General features: G+C 45.3%; 1 protein-coding gene across 1 annotated transcript; it reads right to left on the reverse strand.

Annotated features, from left to right (window-relative positions):
- Nucleotides 1-8739: 8739 nt before the first annotated feature.
- sncaip (synuclein, alpha interacting protein) lies at nucleotides 8740-20960 on the reverse strand. The gene is made up of 10 exons (XM_023836729.2): nucleotides 20436-20960; nucleotides 17273-17358; nucleotides 16772-16844; nucleotides 15853-16649; nucleotides 15518-15697; nucleotides 15170-15283; nucleotides 14388-14513; nucleotides 12239-12408; nucleotides 10820-10909; nucleotides 8740-10671 (listed from the first exon to the last, which is right to left on the reverse strand). Exons 2-10 carry the CDS (start codon nucleotides 17327-17329, stop codon nucleotides 9690-9692), a joined length of 2589 nt encoding a protein of 862 aa, XP_023692497.1. The 5' UTR covers nucleotides 17330-17358; nucleotides 20436-20960; the 3' UTR covers nucleotides 8740-9689.
- Between the last annotated feature and the right edge of the window lie 202 nt (nucleotides 20961-21162).

Genomic DNA, 21162 nt, shown 5'->3' on the forward strand with positions numbered 1-21162 from the left:
TATCTCTCTGTCTGCCTGCAGTTTTGTCTGTCTGCAAGTCTGTAGATCTGTTTACCTGTCTGTCTGCCTGTCTGTAGATGTCTACCTGTCTGTCTGCCTGTATGTAGATCCACTGACCTATCTGTCTGCCTGCATTTCTGTCTGTCTGTCTGTAGATCTGTGTACACATCTGTCTGCATATCTGTAGATCTGTCTATATATCTGCCTGTCTGTAGATCTCTCTACCTGCAGTTCTGTCTGTTTACCTGTCTGTTGAACCGTCTACCTCTCTACCTGCAGTTCTGTCTGTCAGTCTGAAAATCTGTCTGCCTGCTGCTCTCTGTCTGTGGGTCTGTCAGCCTGTCTGCAGTCCTGTCTGTCTGTAGATCTATCTACCTGTCTGTCTGCTGCTGCCTGCTTGCTGATCTGTCTACACGTCTGTCTACCTGTCTGTAGATCTGTTGACACATCTGCCTGCAGCTCTACCTGTCTGTCTGCAACTCTGCCTATCTGTAGATCTGTCTACACATGTGCCTGTCTGTAGATGCCTGTCTGCCTGCCTCTGCACAGAAACACTTCTGTCTTGTACAGAAACTGTAAGGATCTTCAAGTAACACATGTCAGTACTGAACAGTCTGTAATTCAGGCTGTCAAATAATTATGACAATTCTGATACAGCATTTATCTCCAAGGTTCTGAGGACTGAAAGCTTTCAAACAATATTCTCAACGGAGACCTGCATTCTGATTTTTCAATTTATGGGTCGGAAAGCTGGAACGTTTGCCTGCAGTGCTTATATCCATCCATGTGTTGGTAGGTGTGAGAACATACTGTATAAAGGAAAGTAGATCAGATATGAAGGCTATCTGTCAGATCTTATGGTGATGGTAGTGAGGAAGAGGAGTCAAGCAGGTGTGTGTTTTCAGTCGCTACCTCTTACATAGGGTCTCCTTTGTCCAGCAACTGCATTTTTGAAAATGTATAATTCAGGAATTCATTTTTAGATTCCAGAGGCCAAATTTGAATTTAAGTGCTAAGGCAGTATGACTTCCTAGAAATCTTGAACAACACAATTATGTTATTTTTAAATCAGAAGTGGTACAAATTACTTTTTCTAGGAGTATTGCTTATAATTATTCAGTAAAGTGAATTTAGCATGAGAGCTGCTTGTAAACTCTTCAAAACGGCATTGAAACCTGTGATTAAAAGAGATCATGCTGAAACATCAATGAACAAAGAACGACACAAAAGGAAAGATCAGATTCAGCAGCGATGAACCATGATGAGCAGAGATTATACTGGAGAACCAGCTTGTGTCGATATTTAGGCAACGGTTCAAAAGTGGGAAGTTTTGATAATGAAACTGACATATCGAATGCTCTCCTCGCAAAGACAGAAAGTTGGACACCTCTGAAAACAGATAGTAAAAAGGCTTTCTATGTGTTTGGCTATTTCTTCAAGGCTGATTGAACACCTTGAGTCAAACTGGTTTTGTCTTGGTGTTATACAAACCAAGCGTGAAAGCCATACATAAACTAAAATTACCGTTACAAGTTTAAATGTTCAAGTGTCAAGTAAAAAAAAACAAAACAATAAAAATAATAATAATTCCCACAGACACACTCGAAAATGCTGTGGAAAGCCCTCCCGGAACAGTGCCAGCTGTTATAACTGCAAAGGGGGACCAACTCCATACTGATGCCTATGGATTTAGAAAGGGGTGTCATACAAGTTTGTGTAGGTGCAATGGCCAGATGTTCCAGTACTTTTGTCTATATAGTGTACATTGGAAGAATAGGACAAGCAGAGTGCAATATAGGACAAACAGCAACAAAGACAAGACAGTGCAAGACAAAACAGCGCAATATAAGAATGAGTAAAGAAGTAAGTAAGAAATATGTGTAATGGGCATGAGGATGCAAGCAGAACACCCGTGGTTAATGACATGCAAGACAAGGCTAAACAAAGAGTGTTTTTGAAAAGGATAATTGAACCATGATGGCTAACTTCTCGACGTGGAAGGCCCAAACCGGGAAGGAAGTACTGCAGCCTTCAGGAACGTTACCTCGGGTACAGTTCTCAGGGCGGAGCAGTGTTCCCTGGCTGTTCATCCATTCTCGTATCTTAATAACGATAAAATATTAAATTACGTTTAATAAATGTGCTACGTGGCATAAGTGTGTCCTGCCACGCAGCAGGCTAATTAAATCCAAGTAAAATGCAAGGATTGTTCACGGTTACATTTTCCTCGGAATTCATTCCAAAAAACGTGATGGTTTTTAAATATAAAAAGCAGCTTGAAAGGCATATTTATGAAAACTATGGATGCGCCCTGCTGAGGTTTCATTGTATCATTATCATTTCCTGCACATGGGACTGTTTTGTGTGTGAATCTTTAATGTTTCTCTCACTGTTGGTGTAAAGTGTGAAATTACCTGAATCATTATTGTCTTCCATGATTTTTTTTTCCAGCTCGGGAGTAATGCTTACGGTATGTCTACCTGATTCTTTGACCCGCAGCTGAGCCGAGCTTTTAATATTGCTGTATTGCGCGCCTGAAGATCTCAGCTACGTATCTCAGAGCCCACGTAAAAAAAGAGAAGGATGGCAGAGGCCTGAGGATCAATTTTAACAGGCGCACACAGAAACTCCGCTCATTACGATGGGCCAAATGCGTGGCAAGAACAGCAGTGCTTAATGGAAGCATGGCTCATGTTCTTACGGACATATTGTCTGAGGGTACACTTAAATGCATTGAGTCCCCCCTCCCTTTCTAAAAGCCATATTGTCTTTTGTGTGTCAGCACCCCTTCAGCACCCTGGATTTTATCATGATTCACCATTTTACTTATCATTGTCAGATTCTCTCCTCTATGCCTGACTGAGTGAACACCGTACCCTGGCGCCCTGGCCCACAACTGGTTTATCCATTTTCCATCCACTATTTTTAGCAACCAGTTATTGAATTTGGGTGATCTGGATTGAAAATGGATAAGAGGGAGGGGTGTTCATCCCGCCGCACCCTTCATTTCTAATGGTTAAAAGTTACATGTTAAAGTCATGCCAACCCTTTAAAACAGAACGCTGAAAATCACTGCAAAAACACATCATTCTGTAAAGGAATCAATGTACTCTGATTGAAACTTTTAAATGGGGCTACTTCAGACATGCTGGTATTTAGCCTGTAATAAAGTTGTACTTTTTGTGTCTGTCGTGCAGTATTTTCTGTTCTTTGTCAGTAATTCACCCAGTAAATGTACGGGCGCCTATTAACCCAAGGTGCTCTTTGAGAAGGTATAATTCCAGAACATCAATGGCTCCCTCTGCTGGCAGATAGCGCACTGTCACCCTGACAGTACAAACCCAAAAAAGGAAATATTAATTTACTAAAAACTTCCCTTAAAAATAAGCACTAAAATAAAATCTCACTAAAATGAAGGCAGAAACGTACATCACTGTGTTAGCAACGGCATATACGCATGGCGCCGATGTTTTTTTTAAACATGGGTTTTAGTATCAGCTCAGCTACAGTTTATGTTTACAGGTAGTAAAGATTATGAACATGTATGTAAAAATACACAAGCTACAGGGGTGATTTTAATGTGTATGGGGGGATCCCAGCAGACACGCCGCAGGCTGCCGCTTAAGGCATGCACTGCCGTTTAAAAACCTGATGCATCGAAGTGTCGTCCGCTTTTTTTTTCCAAAGGTTGTATTCATCAGTATCCATCATCTTGCCCATTACATAAATTAATACGGTTGAAGGGGTAAATATTTGTCACGCGCTTGGCAGAAACCTTTTCTCATCCTTCACCGGGAGGAGTTTCCTCGTAGAGCCTTTCTCTGGCATTAACCGCTGTCATCCGCCAAACAGCAGAGCCCAGTGGTGTCAATTATATTTGATTGACTGAGTAAAGCGCACACAAATAAGCCAAAACAATGGACACAAAAATCCATACATGACTCCCCTTGTCAGATAGAGAGCTCGTCTCCTCCATTTTCATGCTGCATGCCGGCCTCCGCCGCTTAAGCGTCTCCCCTCTGAAGCTGCTCCGAGCGCCAATTAAAGCGGCCCCTTCCTTCTCCCCTGGCGGCCGCCCAGCCCGCCCGCTAAATGGCCCCTAATTTATGGCTTTGACTTAACGTTAAAGTAACAGCTCCAACAAGTAGCGCTCTTTCATGCTTACGGGGTCCAAGGCTGCTTGTGAAATTAATTTAGGAGGCGTCAACGCAAAATGTATGGGGGAATAAATCATTCAAGATATTTAATTCGCCTGGATTTCTTTCTAAAGAGTTGTCATGCTTGCTCGTGAACCCCGTTTTTACGGTGATCAGTTTTGTAAGTGTTAAACAACGATGTTTGGTGTGAAGGTGTAAAATGTTTAGAAGGTGATAGGCTAAATTAATCAAAAATCAGTGGGATCCTTAAAATGAAGATTATTTGTTCAGTCAAGTGGTGTCTTACTTAATGTAAACATTTGCCACTCTAGCATATTTAGTCTATTCATATAAATGGTGATAGATAGATAGATAGATAGATAGATAGATAGATAGATAGATAGATAGATAGATAGATAGGACAGACAACAGAGGATAATTCCTTGAATCCTAAGCTTAGCTCGCTGATATATTATTTGAATGCAATGAAAAAATATCAAAATGTAATTATTTTAATGAGACTGATTTATGTTAGAAAATATAAGGGAAAATAAAATATGTCATTTACATATGTATCAGTCATATTTTGGTATTTTGTAGAGTGACTTTTTCAGCCTCTGGGTCAGTATGTACTGGTTCAGTACCCTGGTCAGTATTCTGGCTTATTCTCCCAGGTAGAAACATTGCAGGTGATGCTCGTGCAGCACGATTATCAAATGGTGCTGCAGAGTTTCACCTGGATGGAGATCAGGGCTCTGGCCAGGCCGCCACAGGACCCTCACCCCTTTCCTCCACTCCAGTGTTACCCTGGCCATGTGTTTGGGATCATTGTCCTGCTGAAAGATGAACTTTCTCCCATATTTCCATTTTTGGCAGACTGAAGCCGGCGCTCTTCAGTATTTCCCTGCTATTTCGAATAACCAAGCTTCCTTTTATTTTATCCAGGTGCCCAATCTCTGCTGATGGAATGCAATCCCACGATGTGATGCTATCCCCACCGCACCTTGCTGTAGGTCTGCTGTTTTTGATGCGAGGGGACCGTTAGATTTTGAATGAAAAGTGATCACAAAATCACAGGCTCAAGGGCCCAGTGGAAGTATGACTATACTGCAGAGGGCAAGATTTGAAGCGTCGCCATTCTGATCACAGGTATGGAGACCTAACCCACTGAGCCATGCTCCAAACATCTCTTTTAAGAAATGGCTTCTCCGCTACAGGTCAGTATTATGCGGAGCTCATAGTGGGGTTGACTGGTGCACCTTCACTCTGCTGTCAGCAGCTACAGAGTGATTGTTGGCCTCTTAGTGGCTTCTGTCACAAGTGTCCTTCTCGTTTTGAGGGACATCCTTTCCTAGGCAACATCTGGGTGGCTTTTCAAAGTACCTTAAAAGGGTTAACACAGGTCTAAATGACGTGTGTGTGGGGGGGGGGGGACAGCATTCTGAGCTGCACCACGATCATGGTTCACATCATGTTCTGAGAGGTACATGACCAGAAGGGCTTCAGAAGGGCCTGTTCAGCTGCTGTAGGAAGAAAAATGTCAGCGAGGCAAAGTTCCCCCCTTGAAAGATATCTGGAGTCAGTCCCAGTGGCCATTCAGGACGTCCAATTCATAAAAGGAGCAAGGACCATGTTAACGGTTCTTACTAAATTAGAACATTGGATCACTATTCAAGGTACCAATCTACACCTTTTGAATGAAAAGCCTTGAGATGAAAGTAAGACGACGGCAGAGACCAAGGTCCCAGCATTAAACGACCTTGAACCACCTTACAGAGATCACACACATGGAATATAGAACATCTGTTCTGCAGGAGTGGCTCTTTATGGATCTTAATGTTAGATATTAGGGCTTTAACTTCAGGAAATTCCCCTTAATATGAAATCAGGCCAGTGTTGTATGGGCTATCAGGATTGTGCAATGGGGCAAATAAATTAAAACATTACACAGTTACTCTGTTTTGTTTCACCCACCGTCCTTGTAGTACTTTTATCCTCTTCCTTGGTTAACCAGTTAACCAGTAACTACACAACAGTTCACCTGTGTGATATCGGTCCCAGAGGGGTCTATAAAGACCCCCCTCTTAATTCATCTGTATGTCAACATGTTTCCAGATGCAAGTGCAACCCAAGCTGTGGACCACCCAAGGTGAGATTCAGATTTCCGGAACGAGCCTCCCAGTCAACTAAGGAGCTGTATGATGACACTGACAAAAGCCCTAGAAATCTCCGGAAAAATCAATGATTTTCACAGACCATGAAGTCTGATGCAGTTACTTTTGAGGTGCATCCCATTTAACCAGCCTTTCCTGGAATTATTTTAGATTCACTGCTGCTCCCTGTCTCTGTCAGATAAATGGAACAAGCAGAGTCTCATCAATACGCTGAAAAAAATACATCTCCAAACTAATAGGGCCAAGTCTGGGGTAACAGATTCCCAGTAAAAATCACATATAGGTTTCCTACTTAGACAAAAGTGATTCCACCGAAACTGCCGGCCAAGTCCACACTAAATAGGGTTTATTTCATTTTTACATGTATGACATACTTCAATATTTCCTATTTCTGCGGAGTGGATAAAGACCATATTCTAACCTCTCAGTGGACGATGGAAAACTAAAGACTAGAAACTAAATTTAGAGTGGATTTTAATATAAATATCAGATTTACTGCTATAAAAAGTTAGACGTTTCCTACTCAAGTCCAGAGACACATCTTCCAGTGATGTCACGGTTTCTTTTGGAAAACTCCACAGACAGCATGCGAAGCACAATTTCTTTCCTTTCCAGTCGCATGGAAAAAAAAACAAAACTGCCCTGGTATTGTGAGTGGGGTATAATTCTGCTTCTACCCCAGTGATGTCATACTTAAATGCATAAAACCCTATAAAACGGATGTTCCTGCATTGTGCCTCAGGATATTATCCTCCTTCCTGGTTTATTTATTCATTATGCTATATGAACTTAGCACCATCATACCCTGCTTTTGCTTTTGGGTCCCAGCAGACACTCATCAGTGGAGAATACAACTTAAAATAGGAGTCATTTTATTTTTAGTCTTAACTCTTTGTAGGTATCCTCCCTTGTCAACAGCTCCTTTAGAAATGTCATTTTCAAATCTGTTGACAGCTGCTCAAGAACAACCCGAGTTATTTTAACACTTGCTAATGGTTCCCACTGAATCCACAGACATGCCTGTAGGGCCTCCAGAGAAGGTCCCCCAGTGAGAAAATGGAAGCTTGCAGCTTCACAGTACAGACATCTTACAGCCAACTCCGCATCCCAAATTCAACTGAAGATCTCGTGGGGCCTCCTTGCATCATCCAACAGGTAAACCCGCTCTGACCATGTTTGGGCCTTCAGAAACCTCTTGTGGAGAGGTGGGTAGTTCAAGTCCAGAGAGGAAAGGCGCTTCTCCACGGCACCAAGAACCACACTTTTGGTACTATATTTTAGGAACTCTTGCTTTTCCACTGACTTCTGGTTGAGTACCAGTACCAAAAGATCCAGTACCGAAAGTGCCAAACCAGCTGGGGTTCTTCATTGGTACTTTGGGGTCAGACTTGAACCACTTTCCTTGTCAACTGGTTATGCAAATAGTCCGCCTCTAAACACAATACAAATGGTGCATTGAAAGCAGAAACGGAGAAAATATTGATAAACAAAGTAAAAAAAAAATATCAATTTAGTCATAAGAACATATACAACAAAAATATCCGGATGGCATGACAAGAAGTTAAAAAGAATTTAGTTGAATATACTAATACATAAGGGATATAGCGAGCTGTCCTAGCGATGTGATTTTGTTGTGATAAATATTGGAGTATTTATAAAACAAAAAAGGAGTTCATAAATTTCTCACAAGCCCATCTTCAAGTGATTTAAACAGCAAGGATGAAGATGATTATGATTGTCTTGGAGAACGCATGCAGCGCTCATGCAAAAGCAGCGGGGGTAAAACTTTGAACTGATTTTTCATCATATAAGAATCTAAAAAAGGAATAATTAAAATTGCAAAGCTTGCTAAGTTTTTTTTCCCTATGACAGAGTAACACAGTAAAAATATTTTTGCGAAAATTAACCTATAATGTCTGTATAGAAAAGAGAGCAAGAAAAAGCCTTATTTTAATATAGCTGACTAGCAATGTATGAATTCTATGTGCATAACATGCAATGTTGATATTAGTATTGCGCGTCGCCAAGCCATATAATATACTAGGTCATTTCTCGAATTCAGCACAAAATACCCGCCTCGCACTGTGATGTCATTCAGTGCCGGTACCGGTTTTTACGCCAGTGGAAAAACAACTCTTTAAAGTAGCATACTTTTGGTATTTTCTCGAAGAACCAAAAGTACGGTACCAGGTGTGGCGGAAAAACGCACTGAAAGTCCAGACCCAGATTTTGTTTCAACCAACCAGTTGAGTACTCTGGGATTCTTTATACTCGGTCTGGACTTTTGCTTTCTGGACCTGAATTACCCACCTCTGCTTTGGAGGGTCCACACTGAGACCAGGTTTTAGCACAGGTACCTGAGGAAGTCTGACAGGCCGACTGAACACTTTCACAAAGCGATCGTGGACAGAGGCTCCACACCGGGAATGTTTATGTATCCCAACCGTGTTTATTGGGATTCTTCATAAATTGAAACATTGATTAGCGTTGTTCCTTTATAAAAGATTAGAAAAGAAAACATTTAAAAATGTACAAACTGTCACAGGGTACGCGACCCCCTAACTTTGTCAGTCAGGTTTCTGGAGAACACGCATGCACAAAAAAAAACTGAGGAGCGGTGAACATGCCACCTGGTTGTGATCCACACGCCATTCATCCCTCTCAAGGCTTGTCCCACATCACTTTCTGCTGATGACTAGGTGAAGGAAATAACTTAGCAACAGTGTCACTATAACCGGCATTAAGAGTGGCATAAGGCAGGCCTGCTGGTATCTCACTGAAGTATCTACTGGAAGACCTCCGCGAATTCAAAGGAAATGCTCTCCTGGTGCATCCTTGGACAAAGGAGATGGTGCCGAGTGCCTGAAGACTGAGGCCACAGGTAAATATAAAATACAAAACAGTCCAAAAATATATATTTCACTAGGAAATTAGTGACCCCCAAAATAACTGAAATCTGGGTAAAAAGTAACAGTAGATAATGCAGGGTGGGGGCCGCAAGCACCTGGTCCATGAGTCTCCAGTTAGCCAGACGAGAAGCTGGGGTCGCCGTGCACTCAGACTCAGCCCTTCAGCTCTGGGGGGGGGGGGGGCTAAGGCAGCAGGGGAAATCCCCTAAGACCTGCCGTTGTTCGTTGTAAAGAAACAAAACACGCCTTTCGGCCTTTCACTAGGACAGTGTTTCCCAACCCGGTCCTCAGGGACCCCAGAACAGTCCACATTTTTGCTCCCTCCCAGCTCCCAGCACACCTGAACCAATCAACAGGGAGCTGGGTGGGAGCTAAAACGTGGACCCTCACGGGGGGCCTGAGGCCTGGTTTGAGATATACTGCACTAGCTGAATGCCTTGCCTGTGAAACAAAGTGTAGAAAGGCACGGTCTACACGGCACTGCTCTTGTTTTTGGACTTGGAGAGGCTGGCGGGATTGGCTTTAGCATCCGCCGCTGCCTTCCGGCCCGGCGAGCCCTGTGCCAACCCCAAACTGGGGTGCTTCGCTTGGGCAGTGCACTGGCCATTGCTGTTGTTGCTGTTTTGATTCCCACCAAGGGACTCCATGATGGAGCGGAAGGTCCCGAACGGCCGCTTCCACACCTCCCCCCCCTCGGAGCCGCCTGCGGTCCTGGCCCCGCCTCCTTTCTCATGGGTGCCCCTGGTTTCTGTGTCCTGTCCTCCCTTGTGGGCGAGCGACTCGTCGAATGTCACCCTGAGTTTGGGGGTCTGGGAGGGCTTCCTCCGGGAGGACGGTGACTTCAGCGCACTCTTGGGGCTGGTGGTGGCCTTCTGCATGTCGGCATGCTCGTGGCCGTCCCCTGGCGTCTCTGGCTTGGTCTCGCGGTCGTGGTCGCTGCCATCCGAGGTGGGCGAGGGGTTGTACCCATCCATGGACTTGGAGGCACCGTGGACGAAGGAGAGCTTGCGCTCGGCCGCAGAGCCGTTCCGTTTGGCCAGGAAGGAGGCTTCATCGCTCTCGGCAAGGGCCAACTGGCGGGGCCTCTCGGCACGGCCGGCTGCTACGCCCTGCTTCTGCTCCTCTGCCGGATACGCATCCGAGTCCGACTCGCTGAGCGAGCGCTGCATCAGCTGCTTGAGCCTGGCCAGCTTGAGCTCCCGCCGGCCAGCCGGCCCCGCCCCTGGCCCCGCCCCTGCTCCCGGCCCCGCCCCTGGCCTGCGCGGCTCGCGGAACTCCAGCGTCAGCCTCCCCTGGCTGCACACCTTCTCGGCGATCTCCTTCCCCAGGAGTTGCCGCAACACCACATCCGAGTCGACGTCGCGCTGCCGTACAATGCACTGGCCCCCGTTGGCTGCCGCTTCTGCTGTCAGGGTCATCTCCGGCCACGGCACCATGGACGGGATGAACCAGCTGGGGAAAGAGGGAGAGCGGTCCAGCCGCTGGTCACATAATGTCATCAATGTCATGTACAAACAGAAACGGGAGACCAAAGCAAAGGGGAGACCCTTCTGATTGGAGAAGGAGCAGGGGCACTGAGCCAGAGTCCAGAACAGCAGACCTGGGGGAGCGGGTCGGGGAGCCGTCACGATGTGGTGAGTCCAGCAGCTGCTGGACCTGGTTCTGGAGGGTCACTCTTTCAGAAGTTTGCCTGCAATCACAGATGGCACCGTCAGGGGAGGGGCATTCAGGACTGGCTCACGAGGGTCAGCAAACTGGGCCACAGGGGCCAGTGTGTATGCGGCGGTGGGGGGCGGGGGCTGTCAGTCTATAGCTTATGCTTCAAACCTCCCTACTTGATTAGCACAATTAATTCAATATAAATGCCGCATCATAGTTCGTTGCAAATGGCAAATACAAATGAAATGTTCTGTGTTAACAAGATTACTTTGGCTGCATTTCATTTAATCGTTTAAGAACCATTTATCCTGGTCAGGGCTACAAGGGGGTTTGGAGGCCAGTGCATCTCAGGGCACCATGGGCTATTCAGAGACGCCAGCTCGCCTACACTACGTGGGGAGAACGTGCAACCTCGAGATGGAGCAGAGGTGTGAGGCCACAGCGCCACCTACTGAGCCACCGTGGCTTAGTCTTAGCGATGTCTCAGGCTAATCTGACGAGCGTGCCAATAGCAGAAGGACGATGTAATTTCTCTCAGTGTCGTCTAACTGCAGCATCAAACATTTTATTCCCAGCTGAGTGGCAGTGCTGCCCATTGCAGGTGCTGAGGCATAAATATTGTTAAATTTCTTTTTGTTGAAATGCCCTGTTTTCAGCAGCCACACAATGCTGGCAGTGATACAGTTTCCACAGGAAATGCGAGGCTTCACCGCCCTGTTTCATTTTGTTATGGACGTGTGAAGCCAGATGAAGCAGATTTGGGTTTCATAAAAGCCTTTGTTTATTTGATTTACCACCTTTTTTAGCTGATCTTGTAAGCACTTTGCAGACCAAGTGCATGCATTCATGGTCTTATTTTTCAGAGAAATATGAAATTAAGAAGCATACAACATAAGGCATTAGAACACACTGGATGGGATTCCAGTTTATTGGAGGGCACATACACATACAGTCAGACATTATGGGCCATTTGAAGACACCAATTACCCTATGCATGTCTTTGGATAAACCACATAACAGGTCCAGAAAGCAAAAATCCTGACCGAGATTTTGCTTCAACCAACCAGTTGAGTACTCTGTGACTGTGAGTCTTTATACTCAACTGGTTGGTTGAAACAAAATCTTGGTGGGGATTTTTACTTTCTGGATCTGAACTATCCACCTCTGATTTCCACACCAAAACAATGGAGGCAAGATTCAAACCCCTGACCACAGTAAAGCAACAGTGCTACTCATTAAGTCACCATGCAGTTTATACAATGAAAAACATTTATTTCCATTACTTATCTAGCTGAGTAATAGGTACATGTCAGCCTGTGACGCATGACCACAGAAGAACAGAGACAAACAGACGACTCACTCATTGATCTGCTTGGTCAGCTTGACCACCTGGGAAGCCAGTGACATGCAGGTCTCCACCACCACCAGGTACCGTGAGCAGGTGGTGTGACCCTGCCGCTCGGCAGTCTGGGAAGGCCGCTCTCCCTGCTGGTTCTGCACTGTAACATTTGAGCCATACTCCACGAGGGTCTGGAAGATAACCACCAGATCTTCTGTGAGCCCACCTGTGCCTTTGACATACACACCACTCATAAAATCACCAAGAGGATTATTAAATTATACGGCGTTTCTGCAGGTTTCAAAAAGTTATATTCAAGACTTTTTTCAGAAAATTAAAACCTTTTTAAGACCTATTTCATATCCATAGTGGCAAAAAGGTATGAAGGATACAAAGGAAAATCAGAGTCCCAGAATTATTTAAAGTAAATTAATTTATTCACATTCAACGTGAACTTACAGATTTATTTATTTATTTATTTGTTTGTTTATTGATAAGAGGAGACGCCACATTAGCCCACACATCACATAGTGACACACCAGCTAGGTGTCCATCAGTAAAACTCTGACCAGGCTACACAGTTTGTAGCTAATGGCTAGAAGGTAGTGCTTGTTGTCTCCATGTTGGTTCTATTCTGTAGTTTTGTGAAAGCATGATCGATACAAAATTTTCCCCAAAACATTTAAAAGCGAGACTTAAGTTAATGCAACTTTATAAATGCATAGTGGTCCCCCATATCCGTGGGTGATACGCTCCAAGACAATGGATACCTGTAACCGAAGATAACAGAGAACCATCTGCTGATCCCATATTTAACGTGATTTTCATGTACATAGATTTTGTTAATTGATAAATCACACACATTACTTTTTATTTCAGAGGTTTATTCTATTTTGTACCTAGTTCAGACATCTTATTCTAGTGTTGATATTTTATCTATTTATTGTTTAGTAGCCACGCTGTACACAATGAGTCCTGAGAAACTGTGTTTCGTTCTTATCATGTCAAGTGGTTTGAATGACAATGAAGCAAATTCTGATTATTCTGATTCTGCTGAGTAAGACATTACCAACATTAAATACAGTAACAATAAAATACACTGTACATTATAATATAGTTCTTCACAGTGCAGCACTCACTCGAAACAAAGGGATTCTGACGTTTTAGCCTAATTCTCAAGAGACAATATAGAAATGAAAAACTCAAATCAGGTATTTTTTTTATTTTTTATCATGAACCTGTTCATAACCTACAATAGAAAAAAATGTGCTTAAAAATATCTTGGCCTATCATGGGTACTCACCACTCACCAACCTGTACTCGCTTGGCGTGCGATTTTAAACTTATGAACCGCTCTGTAATTTTTACACTTTTTTTTCAGACCGCAGTAAACCGCAGATGATTTAATAATCCGATCAAATTTTCAGACCTGTCAAAATCGTATTTAAGACATTTTAAGGCCTAAAATTCACATTATTGGATTTTAGACGTTTTACAAAATTTTACAGACTCACTGAAGCCCTGTTATAAGAAATTATAGGGTCATATTATATTAGAAGTCTATGTTAGATGCTGATCCCTATTAGACTGACAGATCAAGTACCAAAACGTTTTGGCTGGACATATAATTAAAGTGTACTAAAATCAATGCCAATTATAAGCAACTACTGTCAGAGTAAATCAAACTACTGCAACAAATCTGTAGGATCTCAGATCATTGAGACTTCTTCTCCAATGAACCCCTTTAATTTATTAATTAGCATAATCATCCTTGTTCATTTGCTACGCGTGCTAGCTGTCTGTGACCAACACCAATGAAAAACCATTTCGCAATTTGCTCTGAAAAGGCATTGATATAATACCCAGACTGAACTGAAACAACCATTTAACCAAGTAGAATGGCCTGAGAACGTAACTTCACATACATATGGCTCTCTGTGAATTGGAGACCCTTGTTAAATTGCGCGTGAAATGACAGAACTGAAGTTGCAGGATCTTGCCAAAAGATGGCGCTGTTGGATCTGTTCCCCGAGTGTTTCTTTGCTGGTTCTTAACTTCACTGTGTTTTTCCCCTCTCTATGATCATATTCCATTGGCACTGTGCTGGCAGCTGAGGATGCCCACTGCCACAGCAAGAACCTCGGGTTGAAGGCAGAGCAGGGGGCCATACCTGGATGCAGCCCAGGTGTCCATACTGGGCTGCCACATGCACTGCACTGTTTCCCTGCTGGTCCAGCTCGTCCAGGGAGATTGCCTGCTCCTGCATGAACTGCAGCAGCCACAGGAGAATCTTTTCCTGAGGGGGACACAAGGTTGGATAACTGGCAGCGACGGGTTTGTCTGGGTGATGACCTGCGTCAGTAGCCACGCCTTGTGCTCTGGTTTCACACAGTGCTGTCTGTCACACTCAGAACCAGCACCTCGTGGAGTTTGCCAAACAAACAAACCACACATAAATGAAACGAATGCAGGAAAAGCAGGCAGGGCCCACAGGGAGTAAAACGAAAACAAACAAACAGACCTGCAAACCATCGTTATTTATACTGAGAATGCAGCAGCATCCAGTCATTTCACAAGGCCAGTATCTTCAGTGTATTTTCAGTGCCGCAGTCTCAGGGCCTGTGTGCACCCTGCAGTTAATGGCCAACTGCAGGGCACTGCTCCAGAAAACTCCTTTGTTGTGTATTTGTTTATTTGATCGGGACCAATGTGTCACTTTCTACAGTTTAAACGTTTCATAAACCTAATGATCCTTTAGTGCAGCCTTTCCCATTGTTGGCCCCTGAGACCCATCGACAGTCCACATTTTTGCAGCCTGGCAGAGAGCTCGGAGGGAGCAAAAACATGGACCAGCTGTGGGTCCCTGGGGAACGGGTTGGGAAACACTGCTTTAGTGAAATGATCACCAGCAGTCATGAGCCTGAGACCCGACCTCAACACCAACAGGCTTACCTGGCCGTAACGTGCGGCATAGTGGATCAGGCTGGGGTGGTCCCGGCTACAGCTGAGCTCAGCGATGGCTTCCGTTTCGCTCACCATCCAGCGCACACACTCCAGATGTCCGTTCTATAGGAAGTTAACCGTTAGCCAAAATTTACAAGGCGCCACAACAGCTGCCTACTGGGTAGGACACCCAGACTCCCCCCACTGTGCCTTGTACCCTTTGGCGCCACCTTGCACTGAACTGACTGGCTACTTTTCATTCAGGCTCCACCCATAAAACTGACCCCACACTCTCTTTAGCTACATCGCACATAAGCCCCACCTCCTTGGCTGACTCCTCCCAACCCATTTGGCTACCTTGATGCCAAGGCCAGCTGGTGTGAGCTGTTCACTGTTGCGCTCACTCAGACAGTCCTCCCCCATGAGCGAGGTCAGGTGTTGCAGGCACTCCGCGTGGCCCCGTGAAGCGGAGATGTGCAGCAGGTTGTTCCCCTCCTCGTCCCGAATGAGCTCCAGGTTATCAGCTGCCAGATGAGGCTGCGGTGCACATGAGGGAATAAAACAACCAGGTACAATCAGGTACCTTATACTTGCACTTATTCACAATCTACAGCTACCCAAAGTGGACCCAATAAAACCACATTAAAGACCTGCTAGAACCACTGGACTGGTGACCAGGTGGTTAAACTGACCAGAAGAGAGATCTGTCCTCCTCGGATGATGCTGATGATGTTCTGGGCCTTTTTGGCATCTTCGTCGCACTCTCCATGAGCCCTGGGGCTGCCCCAGGCACCGCCGCAGTCCGGCAGGGGGAACATCTTAGGCTGACTGCCAGGCACCACGGGTGCTGGCTTGTGTGCTCTGGGTTCCAGGTAGGTCCGGCTAGGCAAGAGCTTCTCCAGCTCGGAGGTGGCGGTGCTCAGCTGGGAGTGGTTGTGCCGAGCTACAGACTGCCGGAGGTGCTCAGGCTCCATGGACTTGGACTTGCGCATCTCTGGACACTTGACAGGCGACAGCACGCAGTATGGGGGCATGAACCCTAAGGTCTCTGAATGTGGTAGGGTAGCGGCTCTACATGCTTGATTTCGGTCGCTGGTCACTGGTGTCCTCTTCTCCGGGGTGACCCTGGGAAGGGTTCCCATTTGCTGGCTGGATTTGATGTAAGGCACGTCCAGGATCTCATCCATGTCCAGGTCATAGTGCTCCAGCTCCCCAAATAGTTCCTCCCCTCCCACGTTCTTGCCCTTGAACCCTTGCTCATCCACTCGGGACACGTTCGCCTGGGACGCCTTGTCAGGGCTATCTTCCTTGCCGCCATCTTCACTCTGACCCTTGCAGTCCGTCTCTGTGTCGGGGACTTCCGGCTGGTGCTTGAGAGGGGACACTCGTTTGACGGGTCGAAACTTGCTGTGCACGTCGGCAATGCCTGTGGGTTTGATTCCATTCCCACCGTGTGAGTTGATCCCACGACTCCAGTTTATGGCCGGAACTGAAAAAAATCACATCAGGCAAAATCGGTGATCCATAAGTATAGTAGTCAGGTTATTTGCATATTCTACATGGAAGGTATTATGGTGAAAAACAATTGTGGTGTACGACTGATATCCTTGCCTTGTCTTTCTTCGCTCTGAGACTCGCCTCTACGACAAAGCTCAGGAATATTCTTCAGAGACGTCACAGAATACTGCAAGGAAAAAAGTGATTTACCGTCTAGGTCAAACCGAACCTGGCAAGCTTTACAAACTCACAGATGTTCTTCAGAAATGTCACAGAACACTGCAAGGGAAAAAACGATTTTTCACCCAGGTCAAACTCAACACTGCAAGCCTGACAAACTCACGCAAGTCAATAAACCAGATGCCCTCACAACCCACTTCCTGCATTTTATACACAATCACTTCCATTTAACTACATGGTCCAAAGGATCAAACCCCATCCAAGATGCCTGGACTTGTATTTCAAGCCTGGAGTTGTAATTCAAGCCTTTATTAAATCCCTCATGGAACCTGAATACAGTTATTTATTCATGCAGAGGCCTCACGTTAAACCCCGATCTCCCTCTATCTAATTGCTGCTTGTGCTCCTTTCAACACGAGGTTCTCTTCCACTCACCGCTAGGTCATCAGTGAAGTCGATCTCATCCAGATCCAGGTATTCAGGGGCGTCCATCCTCTGCCAGCATAATGGCCCGCAAGGTCCTAAGGAGACACAGTCCTGGGTGAGCACAAGCCCACGGCTTGAAGAGAGTCATTTCCGAGCATCTTTGAGAAGGCCTGCCTGAACAAAAGCGAGGCTCGATACACAAGGGTCACCGTCGCACACTGTGAAATCACACTCTGGATAAAACCACCTGCTGAAGACAGAAGGGCTTCTTCCTTTCTGTACAGTCCTGAATTTTGAGGGAAACAGATGTGCGGATTCTGCATTAGTCACTTAAAACATGGTTTTAAAGGCTGAGTTTAAACACAACATTAATAAGGCAGAATCTAAACATGAAGGAAACGCCTTGGGCCTGTAACTATGCGCTACTCTGAGCTTTTTATTACAGCCAATAAATGAGGCCATTTCCTTTTTTTGTAGTCGCAGCGGTGTGGTTGACACGCCCCAAAAGCCTGCAGTCTTTTCCGTCGTCTTCTTATTGCAGCATTATTCAGCTGCTTAGGGAAGACTTTTATTCATGGTGATTTACACAGTTTCAAACCTTAGGCATGTATACAGATGGCGATTTCACCCAAGCTAGCAAGATTAAGTACCTTCTCAAAGGGTACAACAGCTGGCTTCTCTTGGGAACCTTTTGATAAGATACAGAGCCCTGAGCACTATAAGACTGGTAGCTGGTGGAAGGAATGTTTTCTTGGCAATGAGGATAATTCTAAGCTGGGAACATCATTACATTCTATGCCATCAATTGGCACAGCATTATCTGCCGTCAGCCAAGCATAAGCTACACCAACCTGGCCGGGTGGTACTGGAACAGAGGCGATCGAGTGGACCCAGAGCCGGTCTCCTTGAGGATTATATTTTTCCACAGAACCGCTAACTGCTAGATAAGTTAGCAGGAACCAGACCGCCTGCTTCAGACTAACGGGATCACAAATCAATTCAAACTCACACAAGCTTCACCTTGTTCAGCTTTAATATCCCAATCTCGAATTTCTCCAAAAAAAATATGATGTGTGCACATTGTCTGCAAAGTTTTTATGAGACCAGCTAAAAGAAAAGCTGGAATATCACAAACAAACACAAGCTTTTTTAAACCCAAATTTGCTTCATTTGGCTTCACACGTCCATAAAAAAATGAAACAGGGCGGTGAAGCCACGCATTTCCTGTGGAAACTGTATCACTGCCAGCATTGTGTGGCTGCTGAAAACAGGGCATTTCAACAAAAAGAAATTTAACAATATTTATGCCTCAGCACCTGCAATGGGCAGCACTGCCACTCAGCTGGGAATAAAAAGTTTGACGCTACAGTTGGATGAGACTGAGAAAATTGACAGGCGTCCATCTGCTATCAACATGCTCCTCAGGTTAGGCAGAGAAATCCCTAAAACTAGGCCACGGTGGCTCAGTAGGTGGCGCTGTGGCCTCACAACTCTGCTCCATCTTGAGTTTGCATGTTCTCCCAGTGTAGTGTAGGCTAGCTGGTATCTCTGAATTGCCCATGGTGTCCTGTAATATACTGGCATCCTGTCCCGAGTCTTGTGCCCTATTATGCCTGGAATACCGGAATAACTTCCAAGTCCCCCAGTGACCCTGCCCAGGACAAGAGGTCAGAAGAAGGGTGGATGGATGAATTCAATGTGCCCACTGCAATGACATAGATCACGTTGGATTTATGGGCAAAGGCTTTGGGCACACACAAAACAAAAAAAAAGCACAAGTGAAACACTGCAGTGACAGATTAGGGCCCTAACCCTATATAATGCTATACGCACATGCAGATATGTCCTGACATGGTGTCATGTCTATCCCTCATTGTACTGACGAGATGCTTCTTATTACACACCATGAAATTCTGATATACACTCTGTGTAACGTGTCAAGTGTGTGCTGTGTCCCATACAAACTAAATACCAGCAAGGGAGCCATTGTCACGTGTGTGTGTCTTTTTTCCCATAATTCACTTCATCCTTTAAAAATAAGTCCTGGTTTCACTGTCCAACAAAAATTAAACATGTATGCTTTCTTTTTTAGCTCCATTTTAGTGTAGAAGTACCTTGCACTTAATCTGGCTTAAATGGAAATCCAGACTGGTGGTGTCCTCTAGTTAATCTGGTTTAAATGGACAGCACCACAAGAGGTTTACTGCAGTTCACAGAGTTTACATGAATATCCACTCAAGGGGAAACTGCAGTTTAATTTATATGAAATTAATATCCCTGTTACAATGACTAGCTAGTTAACTACACATCCACTAGTTGGTTAACATTTTCAGGTGAGAAATGGCGTTTCCAAAATGGAATATGAAACCTCATTAATCAACACCGCGACCAGACAGTAGTAACTGGACAAGTATTACATTAATTAATTAATTATATAAGCGTGTAATCCTATAACAGACCACAAAATAGACAGTATGGGCGGACAGAGGATGCAATTTACAGCATCATGTATATTCATTTTCGCATATCTGGATACGCACTGCGAATATATAGCATGTATGTATTACACATGTTATATATAAAGTGTGATATACAGAAATACTGCGCTTTATAATATGCGTAGATTTGTGGTGTGTAATATACAGAGACGTGTACTGTACAATAGGCGGAGATCTGTAGTGCAGAATATAGCCCACTGTATATATTCCCTTTTTCTGTCACTGCATTTACTAGCGGTCCAGATGTCCGATACAGCGCTAGCCGAACCCGGGCGATATATTGCTGCACTAGTTAAGCAGCTGGTTAAGGTTAGTTTAACATGCCGAGAGATCAAAAGGAAAGCCGACGGAGACGCAGCCGGGCCTGTGAATACCCCCCACCCCCATCCTTTTTTTAAAGCCCCGTTTCCCAGTAATACTCATAACAGTATAAATGATAATAATAATGGTATTAAGGACGCCGAAATCCCCATCAGCCCCGGCAATAAGGATAATGATGGAGATGGTAGTGAAAAGCGGCCGTGCCCCGGCGGGATGGCCGATCCCCTGCCCGGTGCCTTTGTCTCACCGCTGCCCGTTATCTCAAGAACGGCGCCCGTTTTATTCCTTACAAAAAGCGGAATAAAGCCGCTCCGGCGGCCAAAAGAGCGAAAGCGACTCCGGGCCGGCTTTACCTGCGGTGAAACGCCGATAGTCCGGGTCCCAAGGCGGCCGATGTGCGCCCCCGACGCTGGGCTGGGAGAGTACGGCTCGGTCCCAGTCCGTCCGACCGGAAATCCAGCTGCCGGGACCGCGGTCCGGGAGAGGGTGGGAGAGCGGCGCAGTCAGCTTCCCTACGCCAGTCACCCTGTCGGCCGCTCTAATCTGCGCACCGAGAAAGCGAAACCAGCGCAAAGGCGGCCAGCACACCGTAACGCAAAGTCAGGCAGGCACACAGGCGATTTCCCCCCCTAAATGACATCCCCAGAGCTCAGACTAATCCAGCGTAACCAGTCTATATATATCCTACTTAAGTGCCGCTCTCCATGTTCAAAGTGAGCTATTGCTTTAGGAAAGGGATGTTCAGCCAAGCGTATATGCTTATTAACAGATAACTTGTGTTTTTGGGCTGGTAATCTCACATACTCAGAATCATCCTTCAATTCACCGGCCAAGCCCGACAACTGTGATTTTCACGCAACAGGGAATGCTAAGGCACTTGGCGGTGGGATGATGTTTGATTCTCCTGCGCAGGAATGAGAAGAGGTGCCCGGGCTGGTAAATGCCAAGAGCATTCCCACTTTACGAGTTAAGCATAATATTAACGCATTAAGAGCCAGGTCTGAAAATTTTTCCTTTAAACCTACCCCTACAGTGAGTTTGGAATTAAGTAGGGCTACAGTCAGAGCAAGCACACAGAGC

This window comes from Paramormyrops kingsleyae, chromosome 2 (genome assembly GCF_048594095.1).
Source record: "Paramormyrops kingsleyae isolate MSU_618 chromosome 2, PKINGS_0.4, whole genome shotgun sequence".
Taxonomy (NCBI): domain Eukaryota; kingdom Metazoa; phylum Chordata; class Actinopteri; order Osteoglossiformes; family Mormyridae; genus Paramormyrops; species Paramormyrops kingsleyae.